This window comes from Tarenaya hassleriana, unplaced genomic scaffold (genome assembly GCF_000463585.1).
Source record: "Tarenaya hassleriana unplaced genomic scaffold, ASM46358v1 Cleome2, whole genome shotgun sequence".
In the NCBI taxonomy this organism is placed as follows: Eukaryota; Viridiplantae; Streptophyta; class Magnoliopsida; order Brassicales; family Cleomaceae; genus Tarenaya; species Tarenaya hassleriana.
The window spans coordinates 5,761,806-5,779,208 of record NW_010965372.1 but is presented as its reverse complement, the minus strand read 5'-3'; the positions used below and the strand labels follow the sequence as shown (position 1 = coordinate 5,779,208).

The 17,403-nt window shown below is 42.4% G+C and overlaps 5 protein-coding genes across 13 annotated transcripts; 3 read left to right on the top strand and 2 right to left on the bottom strand.

The window, feature by feature from the left end:
- The first annotated feature begins 6 nt into the window (after nucleotides 1-6).
- Nucleotides 7-6,207, top strand: LOC104812523. The gene is made up of 15 exons (XM_010539726.2): nucleotides 7-693; nucleotides 961-1,354; nucleotides 1,441-1,618; nucleotides 1,737-1,876; nucleotides 1,952-3,053; nucleotides 3,438-3,538; nucleotides 3,619-3,763; nucleotides 4,178-4,246; nucleotides 4,326-4,371; nucleotides 4,446-4,741; nucleotides 4,829-4,908; nucleotides 4,992-5,127; nucleotides 5,403-5,562; nucleotides 5,662-5,744; nucleotides 5,959-6,207. The coding sequence occupies exons 1-15, from the start codon at nucleotides 585-587 to the stop codon at nucleotides 6,091-6,093; spliced, it is 3,174 nt and encodes a 1,057-aa protein (XP_010538028.1). The 5' UTR covers nucleotides 7-584; the 3' UTR covers nucleotides 6,094-6,207.
- A 161-nt stretch (nucleotides 6,208-6,368) lies between these two features.
- On the bottom strand, nucleotides 6,369-7,573 carry LOC104812522 (60S ribosomal protein L37-1). Its single transcript, XM_010539725.1, has 4 exons — nucleotides 7,470-7,573; nucleotides 7,269-7,404; nucleotides 6,785-6,886; nucleotides 6,369-6,683 (listed from the first exon to the last, which is right to left on the bottom strand). Exons 1-4 carry the CDS (start codon nucleotides 7,470-7,472, stop codon nucleotides 6,637-6,639), a joined length of 288 nt encoding a protein of 95 aa, XP_010538027.1. The 5' UTR covers nucleotides 7,473-7,573; the 3' UTR covers nucleotides 6,369-6,636.
- A 279-nt stretch (nucleotides 7,574-7,852) lies between these two features.
- On the top strand, nucleotides 7,853-9,644 carry LOC104812521. Of its 2 annotated transcripts, none has more exons than XM_010539723.2 (7): nucleotides 7,853-8,093; nucleotides 8,185-8,317; nucleotides 8,391-8,494; nucleotides 8,570-8,714; nucleotides 8,789-8,935; nucleotides 9,006-9,180; nucleotides 9,257-9,644. In XM_010539723.2, the coding sequence occupies exons 1-7, from the start codon at nucleotides 8,053-8,055 to the stop codon at nucleotides 9,517-9,519; spliced, it is 1,008 nt and encodes a 335-aa protein (XP_010538025.1). In that variant the 5' UTR covers nucleotides 7,853-8,052; the 3' UTR covers nucleotides 9,520-9,644. The 2 variants fall into 2 exon arrangements, with proteins under 2 accessions (XP_010538025.1, XP_010538026.1); XM_010539724.2 differs by having other exon boundaries at nucleotides 7,857-8,093; nucleotides 9,018-9,180.
- Nucleotides 9,645-10,190: 546 nt separating this feature from the next.
- LOC104812520 (methyltransferase-like protein 22) lies at nucleotides 10,191-12,720 on the top strand. 7 transcript variants are annotated; one of them, XM_010539720.2, is made up of 9 exons: nucleotides 10,191-10,373; nucleotides 10,749-10,859; nucleotides 10,973-11,106; nucleotides 11,210-11,312; nucleotides 11,545-11,595; nucleotides 11,686-11,839; nucleotides 12,019-12,157; nucleotides 12,234-12,345; nucleotides 12,426-12,720. In XM_010539720.2, exons 1-9 carry the CDS (start codon nucleotides 10,268-10,270, stop codon nucleotides 12,464-12,466), a joined length of 951 nt encoding a protein of 316 aa, XP_010538022.1. In that variant the 5' UTR covers nucleotides 10,191-10,267; the 3' UTR covers nucleotides 12,467-12,720. The 7 variants fall into 7 exon arrangements, with proteins under 7 accessions (XP_010538022.1, XP_010538018.1, XP_010538023.1 ...); XM_010539716.2 differs by having other exon boundaries at nucleotides 10,193-10,334; nucleotides 12,430-12,720; XM_010539721.2 differs by having other exon boundaries at nucleotides 10,194-10,334; nucleotides 10,973-11,046; nucleotides 12,430-12,720.
- An 82-nt stretch (nucleotides 12,721-12,802) lies between these two features.
- LOC104812519 (heat shock 70 kDa protein 14) lies at nucleotides 12,803-17,221 on the bottom strand. 2 transcript variants are annotated; one of them, XM_010539713.2, is made up of 10 exons: nucleotides 17,100-17,221; nucleotides 15,227-16,439; nucleotides 14,885-15,112; nucleotides 14,700-14,795; nucleotides 14,291-14,506; nucleotides 13,877-14,071; nucleotides 13,647-13,793; nucleotides 13,416-13,565; nucleotides 13,192-13,322; nucleotides 12,803-13,091 (listed from the first exon to the last, which is right to left on the bottom strand). In XM_010539713.2, exons 2-10 carry the CDS (start codon nucleotides 16,394-16,396, stop codon nucleotides 12,935-12,937), a joined length of 2,490 nt encoding a protein of 829 aa, XP_010538015.1. In that variant the 5' UTR covers nucleotides 16,397-16,439; nucleotides 17,100-17,221; the 3' UTR covers nucleotides 12,803-12,934. The 2 variants fall into 2 exon arrangements, with proteins under 2 accessions (XP_010538015.1, XP_010538016.1); XM_010539714.2 differs by lacking the exon at nucleotides 17,100-17,221 and adding an exon at nucleotides 17,002-17,061.
- Between the last annotated feature and the right edge of the window lie 182 nt (nucleotides 17,222-17,403).

Genomic DNA, 17,403 nt, shown 5'->3' with positions numbered 1-17,403 from the left:
GTTCAGCAGCTTTGCGGAAGAACTTTTGGATCGAATCGGCGTCTTCCCCTTCGGAAACCTTAATCTCGAGGAATCATAAGTTTTTTTCCTCAGGGTCAAGGGCATTTTCGTCATTGTGCTTTAAATTTCCATGCTTTGTCGATAGAATTCGGCAAATATCGTTGAGGATCCAGAATGAAGTGGAAACCAGGGCCTAAATAGAGCATCAAGATCCCCCCCGTTGCTCACCGGAGGAGATTCGGATCGATAGTGATTGGAGATTCTCACCGGAAGATAGTCCGATTCACTTCGGACATCTACTCCTACTGACCTAACGGTCACACAGCTGAGTTTCCGGTGGCAAATTCTTCCCTCCTTTCGTTCCTCGCGCATTTCATTTGTATCCTTTGATTTCCGGCGGTTTCCCAATCGAGTCCGAATTCCGGGTCTCAGAGACTATCTCTTTTGTTAATCTTGGAGAATCAAGGAAAATGATCATCGAGGCGCTCGTCCATCGATCGACGGATCGAATCGACTGATCTCTTTGGGTTGTACAGTTCCTGGAGAAAAGGGAAGGACTTTTTTGTTCAATTGAATTGGGAAGGATGAGCACGCAGAGGCAGGTGGTAACCGCGCGTGACCTGGTAGAGGAAGCCAAGAAGCGTATTGTAATTCTGGTGATATGCGCCGTCGGACTGTCCTACCTCATGTCATGTAAGCTTCGAGTTCTTATCGGATCGATTGTGAATGTAGCACGAACCCACTGCTTGCTCGAGTGTTCGTCGGCTACAAACTGAAAACTTTATGAACTTTGCTCTTTTCGGTCGTAGTGTTCACTTTTTTCTTTGGTGGCAGACAGCTTCAATTGCAGCTTAGCCAACTAGTTACTGGGCAGGGTTGTTGTATTCTGTTGTTACTTCCCGTGTAGTAATTTCCTCAGTTATCTTTAGTGGAAACTTATATATGTTTTCATATCTGCAGTGACAAGTTCATCGGTTTGGGTCAACCTTCCTGCCGCAGCATGCCTGATCATTCTCCTCCGTTATTTCTCATTGGATATAGAAATGAAAAGAAAAGCTGCAGCTTACAACAGCAAAATTTCATCTGCAAAAGCATCGTCTATAAATAAACCTCCGGAAATCCCTAAAGCAGCCCCCCGGTCTGACTGGAGGAGTAAAGTGAATTCTCGGGTTGTTGAGGATGCAATGGATCGCTTCAGCCGTCACCTAATTTCTGAATGGGTGACGGATCTCTGGTACTCCCGTATCACACCGGATAAGGAAGGTCCGGAAGAACTGGTGTTTATCCTAAACAGTGTTCTCGGGGAAATTTCATGGCGGTTTAGAAATGTGAATCTTATTGATCTATTGACAAGGTTTGTTCTTTCTAGCATCTTCTTGTCAGCTGGGGTTTTTGCTAAGATCACTTTCTTCATGGAACTAAACAGCTGGGGTTATCCAGGGATCTAATTCGGATCATATGTCACCATTTGGAGCTCTTCCGCGAGTTTCAGGCAAAGATTGAGAAACAGCAGAGTGGAAACCTCACTTTTGAAGACAGGGATGTGGAACTAAAATGTGTGATGGCTGCTGAGGATAAATTGCATCCTGCATTATTCTCCACTGAATCTGAGCATAAGGTTTTATGTGTTAAATATGGCCTACCTTTATTATGTAGAGTGTGCTGATCATGTTTTAGTGCCTTGTCATCGAGTGTGTGTTTCTGCAAGGTGATGATATTCTGGTTTCTGTTTGCAGGTTTTGCAACATTTAACAAACAGTCTCATTTCACTTACATTTAGGCCTGAGGATTTGCAGTGCACATTCTTCCGCCATACTGTGAGAGAGCTTCTTGCTTGCTGTGTGATGCGGCCAGTCCTGAACCTAGCTAGCCCTCGGTAAAGTTGTATCTACTAAGCTTTCACAATTAACACCTCTTATCCTTGTCTCATAGTCCCCAAATCCTCTGCCAGGTTTATAAATGAGAGAATTGAAGTTGCGGTCATATCGAAGATAAAGGCCAAGGAGGGAAGTAGTCCTGCAGATGTGTCTTCTCAATCAGATGATATCACGAAGATTTCCCCTGATCATTTTTCTAGATATCTGGACCCTTCGATCACAGGCGTGGAGCTTGTGCGATTGAAAAATGAAGAGTCGGACACTGCTGGAGGGGAAAAAAAGACAGATTTATCTAAAGATCCATTGCTTTCAATTGACACCCGATCCTCCCGTTCCTGGAGCTCTCTCCCATTAAGCTCCAAAACAGTTGGTGATAGTAAAGGCCTTCAAGGACACCAAGGAGGAGGGGAATGGGGCGATGTATTAGACATTATGTCACGCAGGAAAACTGAAACACTCGCTTCCGAGCATCTCGAGAGTGTGTGGGCAAAGGGGAGGAATTATAGAAGGAAGGAAGGTGAGAAGAAGAAAACTTTTGAGCAGGTGCCATCGAGATCATCACCAGGGGAAATTGTCGCAAGAAAATACTCAAGTGAGGATTGTTGGAGGGACAAATACATTCCTGAGCAAAATGACTTTAAGGGTAATGCTGCTAACTCAAGAGGCTCTAGTCAGCATGAAGTTGTAAATGCAGTCAGCCGATTATCTAATTATTCGTCAGGCGAAGAGGAGGAGGAGGAGGAGCAAGCTGAGAGTAGTCATTCTTCTACATCTGAGGATGAAGAGACGGATAACGTAATGGGTCTCAACAGTCCAGGGACGAAAGTATGGGATGGTAGGACAAACAGAAACTTGGCTGTTTCTCGTATTCACCATCCACTTGAAAGTTCTGCACGACGTTTCAGAAAGAAAAGCAGTAAAGGACATGAACAGTATCAGCAATTAACCAGGAAGCAATCTGGCAGGAAGAGATCCAGACGTCCTGGTCAAAATGTGTCTGGACATGCTACGGCCGATGATGTTACCGATGATTCTGAGAATGAATCTTCGCGTAGATTATATAGTGGAATGACTGCATCTTCGTCTGGGTCCTCCTTTTCTTTGCCAGAAAGTGGTACACTCAATGCCCTGAGGAGTTCTTTGATGGTTGATTCATTTGCAAAGTTGAGATGTGAGGTACACTTCAAAGCTATTTTGCTTCAACATAGTGAACTAATTCTTGTTTAGGTTCTAAATGGTTAATTTAATTGTAGACATTTGGCTTTTACTGGAGTCAGGATGGTGGTTTTTCCTTGGCTTTCGATTTTTTGGCTGTTGCAGATACACAAATCCCTGAACTTTTCTAAAGTGGTGGTATTTTATATTCTAAGGGCGATAACCTGATGAAAAAGTCTCACTTTTGCATGTCTCCTTGTTTCTCCGAATAACAAATTCCAAAAAGAAAAAAAGTGGGGGTCTAAACGAAGTCTGAGCCAAATGCACTCATAAAGCTGCGAAAAACCAAGGCCTTGTTCTCTTTGTGGTATAATGTGATGGACCAAAACCAGGTTTTGTTTGCAGGTGCTGGGTGCTAATATTGTGGAGAGTAGCTCTAAGATGTTTGCAGTGTACTCAATTGCCGTTACAGATGAAAGTAATCATAGCTGGTCCATCAAAAGAAGGTGAAAGAAATAATGCTGGTTACAAGTAGTTGCGCGTTCTTTTTTTTTTTGACATGATTCATTTATGTACAATCTTTCAGATTTCGGCATTTTGAGGAGCTTCACCGACGTCTTAAAGAGTTCCCTGAGTACAATCTTCATTTACCCCCAAAACATTTCCTATCATCAGGCTTGGACATACCTGTTATCCAAGAGCGATGTGTATTACTTGACGATTATCTGAAGGTCGAACATCCCCACTTGTCTCTCTCATTTATATTTCTTCTATATTCTTTATTGACACCGTGGTGACTTCACATAACTTGCACATAAAACTGACTTCCACATAGATGAGAAGTTTTACTTTGAGGTTAACCCGGTGTACTTTGATATGCCGATTAGTTGTTGCACATTCGTCAAAAGCTACTGCTGTGTGGTTCTGTTGCATTAAAACTTTGGATATAGCTGTGTTGCATATCTAGCTTTGGGTTCTCTGTTCTTCTCAATGGTTATTTATTATGCATGAAACTTTGGACATAGTTGCTTTGCATGTGGCTGCTCTTCTTTCACATGAAACTTCAACATGGATGGATGATTTTTTGCCTTACAGTAGTGTTTTAGTTCGCTTTGATATGCTAATCACCTTTTGAATTTTCTCAGAAGCTACTGCAGCTCCCAAGAGTCTCTGGGTCCCTTGAAGTTTGGGACTTCCTTAGTGTCGATTCTCAGGTTGGTGGTCCTCTTCCTGTAAAAAAAATTATACACACGTGTACATATTCGGGGTGTCCTAATTGTTGTTTTGGTACAGACTTATGCATTCTCAAGTTCTTTCTCTATCATTGAGACACTGACAGGTGATTTCTGGACAACATCAGATTGTGTTTTTGATCTGTCTGCTGGTATTTACGCTGCTCGTTAATAATTTCAGTTAAACCCATCTGTAAGTCATCTAACACAGCCAAGAATGTGGCAAATGTCTCTGAGGCATCCCTTGGTTCTCTAACTTCTGGGAGAGGAAATCCGAGCTCTGAGAACGGGCAATCGACACCGAAAATGAGGAATAACCTCCTGGTGGATGACCTGAAGTCGAAAATGAAAGCTTCTGGCAAAGATCACGTAAAGATGCCTCCTGATTCAGAAGAGAGAAATAGCAGAGAGAGTGGTGGGTCGAAAGCAAGTTCTGGCCATGTTGATGCTGGGACTGGTTCTGGCCTGCCGACAGAGGTATACTGCATTTTACAACTGTCTTAGTTATGCATTATTTTCCTATGGTCATTTTGATGTACATGTTATCGAATGTCTTCCTCACAGTGGGTACCTCCAAAGCTAACTTTACCCCTACTAGATTTGGTGGATGTTGTTTTCCAGCTTAAGGAGGGCGGATGGATTAGGTACGTAACTATTAACTCTGTGTCCTCACAGATTTTCCATCGGTGGCAAATTTTGTTGATCTGTTGGTTTTGTACATCAAAAGGCGGAAAGCTTTCTGGGTTGCCAAACAGATACTTCAACTTGGGATGGGTGATGCGCTGGATGATTGGTTACTCGAGAAAATCCGTCTTCTGCGCTGTGGAACTGTAGTTGCTTCTGGCATACAGCGGGTTGAGCAGGTGAGTTAAGCCCCTACTTTTTACACAGGCAAAGCTCAAAATAAGGCATCTCACATTGAGTGATCAGTGTTGCAGCTTCTTTTGATTGACCTAAAAAGCTCTTTTCATGTATATATATGGGAAAAAAGTACTCACCTACGATAAAACTCAAGCAGTGCAAATTCAGTTCCTGTGATTTTTGGCCACAACTGTCTCACACTGTTAAATTTCAATCGTTTGTGAGTTTGAGGAAATAGTAGATCATAGCTTTCTTTTTCTCCTCGTTTTGGATTCAGATACTCTGGCCTGATGGTATATTCATAACAAAGCATCCAAAAAGACAACAGCGTCCACAACAATCAGATGGTTCTGAAGTATATTCTCCTCAGTTAACCAGCGAGGAGCAGCAACGAGAAGCAGATCGACGTGCAAAGTTGGTCTATGAGCTGATGATTGGTAATCTTTCTTTCTTTCTTTCCCATAGGCATATTTTTGTTCAATCTTTATGATATTTGAGAAATGACGCTATGTTCATTTTACCCTTGAAAACTGCAGATAGAGCCCCTGCCACTGTAGTTAGTCTTGTGGGTCATAAGGAGTATGAACAATGTGCAAAAGATCTCTACTTTTTTCTCCAGGTAAACAAACAAGCTCCTCAGTTTTCAATATACTCTGGGTAGACTCATCTTCCACTGGAACTGTAAAGTGGCTTTGGTTCCAGTTCTACAGACTCATACCCGATCATTGTGGAATCATAACAAAAGCTAGACAGGTTTTCATTTCAGGTTGAGAGATGCTTTGGCACTATTGATGTCATATCTTTAAACTAATGCTGTTGTACTTTCTTTGTAGTCATCGGTTTGTCTGAAGCAGCTGGCTTTTGGCCTCCTAGAGCAGCTTCTATTAGCTGCGTTTCCTGAGATGGATCAAGCTTTCAAACAGTTGCTCGAGGAAAAGCACAAATTTGGTGAATATAAAGCAAACTGATGCTGCACCGTTTCTCTCTCTTTTGCAGTTATATATTTGCATTGTTCTTTTTCTTGAGAGTACTATTCTATATCCATAATACACGGTGGAGCAGTTTTCCGATCCCCCCCTCAAGATAGGCGTCCCAGTTTTTGGGTGTTACAAAGCACTACCGGCATTCAGCTGTCAGATTTGCGCAAACGCGCGTAGCAGCAATTGTAGGCAACTTTTCTGCAAATGGTAATATGATTTAACGAAAAAATACAAGTAATATTTATTCAATAGCTTCGGACATATCTGACAAACGAATCGGCTTTTGTTACTTAGATTCCATGCTCTATAAATGGCCACCATGTGACCCGAAGCATATTCAAGTAGCGAATCATTTCGGGCCACAACAAGAACATGGCATCATATCAAAGCACAAGACAGACTGCCAAGTAACAACATCCATCCTTGTCCAACATTCGACAACCGGGAAACAAATCTCAAATTGTTTTGCGGAATTATAGGCCCTGTCTATCCCTGCCAAGACCTAAGGATAGCAGTAGACTCGTTGATCGCCTAAGCAGAAGAAGCCGCAGCTTTGTTCCTTGGAGTTGCTTGGGTGCCTGATAACAATGAAAATCAGATGCTCATACCTTCTCTAAAGCCACTCTCCCTCCACAGATAGATACGACACTTAGTAACCGTGAAAATCAGATGCTCATACCTTCTCTAAAGCCACTCTTGAACCGCCGAGGCACATTACGGAGGTATCTCATTCTACCAGTTCCTGTGGTCTTTCTGCGAATGGCCTTGACGCTCCAGTTATCTGTACTCAACATCACACATGCCGAAATTATACTCCTATCATAGATATAATATTACACAACTCGATCTGCGTGAAGATTTTGTCAACTCAGTAACATGCAAGCAAATCGTACAAAACTAAACTGGATCACTTTAACACAAAAATTGAAATCACAAGCGAAGCTAAATTTTTTAAAAAAAAACTGACAACTGAATGCAAATCGAAGAGGGCTGGAAAAAATTGCAACTTTCACCAGAAGCCAATACACCAACTCATTTTTTAAACCCTAAATCAAAACGACATCTTGCTTGGAAATCTCACAGAGTGTGGTGGAATAAAAGCAGATTCACATCTAACTAGGCATCCTATTTCATGGGCTAAAGACACAAGGAGGAGAACGTACACGTCCTCTTGCGAGCGGCGGGAAAGGCACAGGCAGAGCAGCGACTTTTCTGGATGTGGAAGCTGCGGCGGCCACACCTCACACAGAGCGTGTGGGTCTTGTTCCTCCTCTTACCGAAACTCCCCGTTCCCTTTCCCTGCCATTTTCACCATTCCTTAGAACCAGAAACATCCAAGGACGACGAAGACTTGACAGACTCACCATTGAACCAAATACAGGAGAGACCCTTGCCGACGTAAGACGGGAATTTTGACTCTGCGGCTCGGAGGTGGTACGTGTTTATAGTGCAAAGGGTTTCTTTTAGGGTTTCGCATGTATTCAGGCCCATTAAGAGCTCAATGTCCATCCGGTTGGTTTTGTCTCCAACAGGCCTTGACCCAATTATCACGAAGTGGAATATCAGTGGCCCAGTGTGTGTCCAAACAGCCTCCACATATTGGTAATGGTTGTGTTGCACATCAATGGGCACAGGCCCAATAAAAAGCCTACAAAATACTTACACTTTTATAGTATATGCAATTCCGAAAATACCCTTGGTCAACACCCTTCTTTTATGGAAGCTCCACCCTGTAATAGTAAAATTACAGCTGCCAAAGCGCGCGCTAATTTGCACGTTTACAAGATCCACCTCTCTCAGCCTAGAGAGAGATATACACAGAGGCGAAAACAGAATGCTAAATCCGGAGGGGGGGAGGTTCCATTGTTTTCTTGGCAATTTCGTTTCTTGAACTCTCACCTAATCCCAGACCGCTTCTTCTCCATCTTTCCGGAGAGGGGAAAGAAAATGTTTGATGGGTTGTTTAAACCCAAATTCTACACGAAATGGTAAAAAAAATTATTTACATCTTAAATCGTCTTGTGGATCGACAGGTGAACGTTTAAAGTTTCGATCCTCATTCTAAATATGTGGGCGCAGCAAGTCGGTGGTGAAGGCGACGAAGACGCGGGTGGAGGGCGTGAAGAGGAAGAAGAATGCGGTTTGTAAGTATCTGAAGAAGGACATCGCCGATCTCCTCAAGAACCGCCTCGATCACAATGCATACGGAAGGGTAGATCTATGTTCTTGGTTTCTTCCTTGGAGGCTTGGATGTGGGTCACGTGATCATGCCGTGGGATTTGCAGGTAGAAGGGCTTCTGGAGGAGGAAAAGAGACTGCGTTGCTATGAGCTACTGGAGCAGTTCTGCAGCTGCGTGGGAAGCAATGTCTCCCTCCTCCACAAAACCACGTACTTGCTCTTAAACATTGTTACACAGAACCAAGCCACACCAAAACCATTTATTGCGTGTGTTTGATGCAACAGCGGGTGCCCTGAGGAGTGCCGGGAGGCCGTTTCCTCTCTTATTTACGCGGCCGCTAGGGTCTCTGAAGTGCCTGAACTGCGTGATGTCAGACATCTCTTTGCCGACCGTTACGGCACTTCTCTCGAACACTTTGTGAGTCAAGAGGTATATGTCCATCCCGATGTTTTTGTATAATTGGGCGCCTCCCTCTCTGCGCTGACTCGGAATGGAACCTGCAGCTCGTTGATAAATTCAAAGTGGAGCCTCCATCAAAGCAGATGAAGCTGCAGCTGATGCATGAAATTGCTCGAGAGTACTCAGTCGAGTGGGACTCCAAGTCTTTGGAACAGAGATTGTACACTCCACCTCCCCCACAACATCCAAGTGTAAGCGTACAAACTGTTGCATCACCGCCACGTAATAGGACGGGCCTGAAGCATTACCTCTCATCCAAAGTCGTGTTTGCAGGCTCAAGGGAACCACGTGTCTTCAGAAGAAGCTGAGGGACATAACCCAGAGGAGGAAAAGGCCAAACCAAACGGCACGGAGACAAGGGAGAGTTCTGATGGAGAAAGCAAAGACAGATTCACCCCCGCGCCTCACCTGAGTCCAACCCCCGAGAACAACACAGGTAAGAAAGAAAAAAACCAGACAGACCAAGAAAGAAGACAGAGAGAGTGATGTCCGTTGTGTTCTGTCTGAAACAGAGTCAAGGGTGGGAGAGAAACCAAAGCCGAGATCAGTGAGAAGTAGGTTCCCCAAAGCGACACCTGATGAAGCTTCGTTGTACCCTCTCAAGCCTCCGCCGGCTTCTTCAAGTCAGAGCCTCCGATCGGATTCCATGGATAAAGGTGGAGTGAGCAGCCGAAGGCTCAGCCGTCGGACTATTTCATGGCAGCCTGCTGCCTCCAACGACCTGCCTGATTTTGATGAAGTGGCGGCTCGGGTCGATGCTCTCCGTCCAAAGTGATTCGTCTTTTTTTCTTTCTGATTTTATGTAATTCAATTTCACCTTACCTGATAGATTTGATTGCCGATTACTGATTAGAAACCTTTGTATGTCCTCCGACATTCTAACATCTCTTTTTCCGCCAAGTTCCTGCCTTTACACACGAACGAAACGCGTCAGCTTCAGATATAAAATATTGGAAAATCCAAAAAAAAATATTTTTCAATTTTAAAAAAAATATTAAATTCTTTATTTTATCAAATAAATATTTACAATAAATTTTTTAAAAAAATCTAAAAAAATATTAAATTTTTCTAAGTGCTGCGATTATCAATAAAATATTAATTTTTTTTATTGATTCAAAAAAATATATGAATTTTATGTCATTATAAAAAAAATTAAACTAAATAATTTGAGGTGATTATATTTTTTTATATTCGTTTTATTTATTTTGATAATCGTAAAAGAATTAACTGTATGTTTTATCAAATTTAATATTTATTTTGATAAAATAAAAAGATTAGAATATTTTTTTTCACAATTTTAAAATTGAAGTGTTTTTTTGGAATTTTTCTTATAAAAAATAAATACTACGTGAAAAAGAAAAAAAAACGAGAAGTTTGGGTGGACCGAGCATCGCTTAGTTGGGCCCACAATTGGGTATCTGAGCCTTTAATAGACATTTGGGCTCCGTTTATGAGCTCGGAGTTCCCCTCTCGAGTCTCATTTTCCGGCGACCGGCAGAATCCCTCGGTGAGAGTTGGAGAATATGGAGGATGAGGAAGAGTTTGAAGTGATGAGCGAGGTTCATCTCGGTTGCCCTCCCGACTCCCATGGTCCCCATCTTTCCCGCTTTGTCATCTCTCCTCCACTTGGTTCCTATTCCATCTCTTCTCTTCGATGAATCCGTTTTCCCGCTTGAGATTGATTGTTTTTTAGAGTATTTTTTCTGAGAGCCAAACTTGGCATATGATGTCAGAACATCGATGATGTTTTCGTGTTGCTTTCTGACATCTGATTTATTAATGTCCCTTGTATCGAACTGTTTCTATATTGTTAGATGAGCAGCTTCTTGATTCTTCTATTTTAATGTGTGTTAAATCTTGATACATGTTGAATTGCTTCTCTCTATTGTATATCATCCGGTTTTGCGTGATCGGGTTCATCTTGATTTTCGTTTCAAGCAAATTTTCCTTACTGTTGTGGGGTTTGATTGATCGATGACTTGTCAACTCTTTCGTTGATTACAGAAGCTGAATCCAGCAGATTTCACAAACTTTTCATATGTGAGTCAAGTCCCTCTAATGATCAATCCATTGCTTTGGATGAAGATGGTGATCTTGTTCTTCCTAGACGCAGAAGTAAGTACACAGCTTTCTTAAAGAATTTTTCCTTCTTTCTTTTCAAAAAATTCGGCTTATCTATGCTGCAAAGTAGTGAGCCTTTACCGGTTTAGTGTTTGCAAAACAAACAGGCCGATTCGCTCACTCTTTCACTCTCACTATTCAGCATTCTATCACATCAACTCTACGTGATGTTGGTTTGCAGGTCAGTCTCAGCCCGTCCCCTTTCCCTTGCATTCATGATGCATATGTATCTTGTGGATGTGTAGGGGACTCTGTGTTCGTTCTTATTGAAACTCTCATTCTTTTGTTTTCCCCTTTCTTCAAGTTAGTTTTTGAGTTCTGGTCTGCCATTGCAACATTTTCAGGTGTGGAAAGCAGAACTAGTACTGTCCGATTTCGTGTTACATAAGATGTGCACATCATCTGACTTTGATGGCACTGTCTCTTTGGAGATTGGCTGTGGAACAGGTTATTATCTGAGACACTAACTCCTTTTGAGGCAAATGGAAGGTGATAGATGGTGAACTGTGAGTCCTTACATAGTATATACTGAATCTCATCTTGAGGTGTTCGCTCTCTCGATAAGTAGGAGATTTTCATTCTTCGTCTAGTGATTAGCCACTTGAGGCATGATTGGTTGGCACAACTGATGCGCAGTGTTTGAGATTGGTTTCATCTGGTTTGCCTTCTTCTCTTTCAGGGTTGGTGGGAATTTTGCTTGCACGTGTTGCCAAGGTTGTTTTCCTCACCGGTATGCCAGTGTCTGTGCAAAGGAGCTTGATCAGGGACCTGTTTGTACTTTTCATGAAATGATGATTTTTCTTTGGTTCTTGTACAACAGATTATGGAGACGAAATACTTGACAACTGTGCTCAGAACGTTAAAATCAATTCCCCTCTGTTGAATCCCCTAGCTGTGGTCAATGTCCGTGAACTCGACTGGATGGGTCAGTGGCCTCTTCAAAACAGCCTTAGCGATTGCAAAGATCCAAAAAGGTAGTTTGTTTGAACACGGTGATGTAATGAAAGTTTATACGAAAGGTCAAACATGGTAAAAAGTTTTCACTCAGTTCCATTTGGATTCTACTGAAAAAAATGGCAAAAAAATTGTGAAAGATAAACTGAAGTTTTGGAAACAAATGCTTGAGCGTAAGTGGCATGGGGTAATGGCGCAGGTATTCTTGGAGCTCCCTGGACCTGGAACAAGTAAAAAGCGCTACTTTTGTATACGCTGCAGATGTAATATACAAGGATGATCTAACGGTAGCACTGTTCAGCAAGATAGAGAGATTGATGTCGATGGGTTCAAAAAAGGTAAGAGTGGGAAAAGCCATATGAATATTAGGTTGTGAGTGATATAAGGGTGAATGGGAGTTTGATGGTCCTTTAGGTGCTATATTTGGCATTGGAGAAGAGATACAACTTCAGCATGGATGAGATGGAAGTTGTGGCAAATGGATACGCATGCTTCAGAAGAAATGTGAGAGAAGGTCAAGAGGAAGGTAAGACACAGGAACCCTGCTTTCCTCTATCCATTTGTGTGAGTAGCAACGATAGTGATTGTATGCATGCATGCATGGAGACAGAGACGAAAGAGGCGAAGTTGGTGGGGAAGCGCATTGACATCACAGAGATACCGCAGTACGTGAAGGGTTACGAACGAGGACAAGATGTTGAGCTTTGGGAGATACGAAGTGCTTCATGATGTAGGACATTGTCTCTATCTCATTGCAAACGAACCCCCCAAAGACCGCATTGCATTGGGGGTGTTGTTCTCTGGAACGAGGGTACTGACAACTCCCAAACATGAAAAGGAGAAAGAGTAAGGAACCTCGGCTGGTACAATTTAATCAATTAAGAACAAGACCTTAAGCAGAGCAACTTTTTTTTTTAAAGTTTAATAAAAGAAAAAAAAAACAAAGGAAAGTGGGTGGAGAAAAATATAGAAATGCCGCAGGAGAGTAATGAAAGCAAAGGACTAATTTAAATCAAAATCGATACAACACCACCAACCAACACAAGTCCCTTTCAACATCTCGAAGAAGAAAAGGCCCAGCCAACAACAACAAAGACGGGTCTTCTTCCTGATAATTAGGAAGCAGGAGAGTTGTCAGTCTCCATTGATGCATCCTCCTGACTACTGTTCCCTTCTGTTGACTCCGCAGCTGCGTCTCCCTCCTGCTGCTGTGTGGGTGGTGGGGTGGTTGCTTTAGCAGGCTTTGGTTTCGTCATTATCGGCCTGCAGAACCTGTTGTATTTACACACACACAACTCTCTCCCTCATCACCCAAAGATTGAGAAAACAAAGTATTATAGTAATAAGCAAACAAGAAGATTCAATGAGTCACCTGTCCAATGCCTCAGCCTTCTTTCTAACATCAGCTGACAATAGAACCGGGGTTGCATGCTTTGGAAGCGTCAATTGCTGCTCTTTCTTACCCCTTAGCCACGCTTCCGATTCCACACACTCGTTCAGTACCTTAAGTGCACAACATGTATATCATCAACAAACACAACATACAAGCAATTCGAGCTGTCTGTCTCTGTAAGGATGAGGAGCAAATTAGTTTACCTTTTGCTTTTCAGCCAAGTCAATGTGGTCGAACTTAGGATCATTAGACATACCCGCCTCTCTGTAGCTCTTAATGCAATAGACTAGCTGATCTATTACAGACCCTCTCTCCATTGACTCCTTGTATCTCTCTTCCACTGGGTCACCAACCTGGAAAAGCGTACGCAATAGCCACCCAATATTTTATTATTCGATCGATTCACTAAGACTTAGCAAAATTAGCACTCGTACCTTCTTGAGCTCCTCCAGCTTCGCAACATAAACACCTTTTGTCTCATCTTCACCGTCTTCATACAACCAATCTTCCACTTCCTGCAGCTTGGCCAAGAAGGCTTCCCGATCTGTTTCGGTGATGTATTCCTGGTATTTGTCACTAAGCTGAATAACAAAGATTGTGTAAGTTCAATCCAAGCATCTATCTGGTAATAACAAATAATCAACGGAGACGGGTTGGTCCTCACTTTGTTACGCATGTCGTAAACATAAGCTTCAACTGCATTCTTTCGGTCTTTTGTCTCCTCCATAACTCTGTCTTGCAAAGCCATCTCAAATTCTTTCTCAACAGCCTTCTGCACATCCGCTGACTGCATAGCACCATATACCATTTCTGACACAGGGACATTTGTTTTCTTCACCTTCTTCTTCGGGGCCTTGACCTGCACATGATGACAGAGGCCCAAAATTTTAGCACACTATAATAAAATAGGCTCCCGACTGTACCCACCAGAGCTTCTGGCCAAATCCAGGGGTATACATCCGCAGGTGTCTTTATTATGTCCTCACTATAACTCATAAAGAGCTTCTTCATTCAAGACCCCCGGAGATCACAAGTGAATGAATAACTACAAGCGCCTGCTGTCCATTCAAAGACTAACCTTCGAATCAGTTTCCATTTGCACGGGCTTATCAGTAGACTCTGGAACACCATTTTCAGCACCGGGTGCATCACCAGTTCCCTTAGCATCCTGCATGTTAACGTCAGAGTCACTAGAAGCAGGAGCAGCCTCTGCAGGAGCATTATCAGTGTCCATCTTAGTAGCTTCCACATGTTCTTTTGTGACAGGAACTTCAACTTCTTCCTCTTCCAGAAGCTGCAATGAGAAAAGAAATATAACATACAACAAAGGAAGCTCCAGCACCCAGCCGACAACAAAAAAGAAAAGACCCAGAACTGAATGATACAGTTAATTTGTAGAAACAACAGGTCTTCCAATAATTCATTAGGAGAAGTACAAAATTGTCACTTGGGTGATCATAATACTGCACAAAAATGAAAGAACTCACAGTTGCAGATTCAATCGAGACAATTCCGTGGAGGTTCAGTCTAGCTTTCACTTTAAGCTTTGCTCTCTCACCTTTGGATGATTGGAAGGGACCGATCTACAAAAGGGAAATCAACCACGAAAATGAAAATAAAGGCTAAAAAAATACAGCTGTAATACCAATAAGATATACACTCAGCTTCATACCGTGTATGTGCTGATCTGCGGCGGCACCTGCAAGTCACTAGGATCGGTGTACTGCACATCAACAGTGAACGTGCCAGTTCGGTAAAATGTCAGAGCCTTGACACTGGGAATGGGATTTCCCTTGGGGAAAACAACAGTGCTCTGCTGGTTCTCAGCTCCTCCATTCTCAGCATCAGAAGTTGATCCTTTCCACGATAACGCGATTGAAAAAGGGAAGCTCTCATGAACCTTAGGGCAAAAACAACATAAAAGAACTTATTAGATAACCTGGAAAGCACTAGCTTTTGGATTTAGTGGACACAAGACAATTGCCCTCCTCATGCACGTATATATTTCCCTTACCTGGAACTCTCGAACTTTGAACGTTGGACTGAGAATTGCGCACTGCAAGGCACAGCCCCTTGCAACACACTCACTTGCATTCATTGTGCGCCTAGGCTCCTTACCAAAGAACTCGGTTAGGATTTTGATTATAGCAGGAACACGTGAGCCAGAACCAACAACCTCAACCATGTGTACATTCTCAACAGTGAAGCCAGCATCGGCAAGGGCAGTCTCTAGAGGCCTCTTAACACGCTCAAGGATCGGGATGCTGATCTGTTCAAACTCGTCTCTCTTTATGAAACCTCTGACGTCTTTCTCATCCATCAAGCATTCAATATTCAAAGGTGCCTCGGGATTTGCGCTAAGAACTTTTTTTAATTTCTCACAGGCAGCTCGTAGCCTGAGACAAGCCCTGGCATTCTGGAAAACATCAATCTTGTACTCCTCCTTGAACTTAGCAGCAAAATGGTGAAAAAGAACTTCATCAAAGTCTCTTCCACCCAACGAGCGATCAAAAGCATGAGACAAAACTTTGAGTTGCCCCTTCTTGAAGCCTGCAATGCAGACTTGCATGCCAGCATGCCCAATGTCGATGAACGCAACATTCAACTGGTCATTCTCTGGCAAATCTGTCTTATAAATACCATAAGCCAAAGCAGTTGCTGTCGTCTCGTGCATCAAGCGCAATGGATGCAAGCCTGCAATTGTGGCCGCATCCAGAACAGCCCTTCTCTGGAGATCAGTGAAATAAACAGGAATCCCAATACAGCAATCCACCACTGCTGCATTCAAGTTATTCTCAGCGATGCTTTTCAAATTTGACAACACCATTCCCATGACCTGAGTTGGGGTGAAAGTTCTCATCTCTCCCAAATACCGAGCGTGGATTAAAGGATACCCATCAGGACCTTCAGTGACAGTAAAAGGTAGAGACTTTAAATCCCTTTGCAGCTCGGGGTCAGAGAATTGGCGACCAATTAAGCGTTTGATTTGGGATACTGAACTTTTAGGGTTCATCATGGTTGAAGCAGCCCCGGCAGTTCCAATGAACCGCTGTTTATCACCAAAGCATACGACAGCCGGCGTCTCACGCTTCGACTCGTCATTGAGTACAACATCAATCCCTCTCTGCCTAGCAACAGCAACAATGCAATTCTCGTTCCCAAAATCAAACCCAACAACACTCATTTTGGCTTTGATATTTCCGTCAATAGCTTGGGCCCCTAAATATCTGAAAGTAGTCGCCATGAAACAATAATGAAGAAAATATTCTGAGCATGTGAAATCAACCATAACTAATTCATTAAGTTTAAAAAAACAAGAGGAATATTGACAAATACTCTGATACCCGAGAACTGCATTGTTGAAAAGCCATTGCATTATCATGAATCATACAAGTTTTGAGAGATAAAACTGATTTACAGTCAACACGGAATGAAGAAAAAAGATTTGAATCATAACAGGGAGAGAATCTATTATCTCTAGGAGCTAGACACATTGAGCAGACTAATTACTCACCAATGTCGACCTGGAACTAAATATGCCCGAACCCAGAACCAATTCTGTTTGCAGTCAAAATTCGAAAGCACACTCAAATCACCGAGAAGCAGACACAATCGGGAAAGAGAAAAAGAAAAAACTGTGAACTTTCCAGGTAAAGCCAAATCTACGACGTACAAATGTTAAAACCACGAATTCAGCGACAAATCCAAAAGAGGCACGAGAATAAAGCAAATATACAGGAACCTAACAGCCATTAAAGCATTCAGATTATTCAGATCATCAGATCATACCTCAAAATCACGAAGCGAAGATGAATCTACGAAACGGAAGTGTTTCAGATCTAGGATTATTCGACGAGATTAAAAAATACGAAGGGTTAGTATTGTACCTGGGTAAGGAAGGACAATTGGGTTCTGGAAGCTTCTGCGGAAATGTGTGAGTGTTCTCGACGTCGCGAGAAAAAAAAAATGAAGCACCGGAGGCTGTTGAAAGAAGGGTTTTTAACAAGGAGACGATTTGTCTCGAATTTTCTCCCCCTTTATTTTTTTCTTTTTATTTATAATTATTATTATTTTCGCGTTCAATTTTGAACTTTCCACACGACTTTTCCAAATAATTTATTTGTTAAAAAATTGCATGTTTACTCAATACGTATAGATAGATATAAAGCTGAATAATATGCTTTGCTTCTA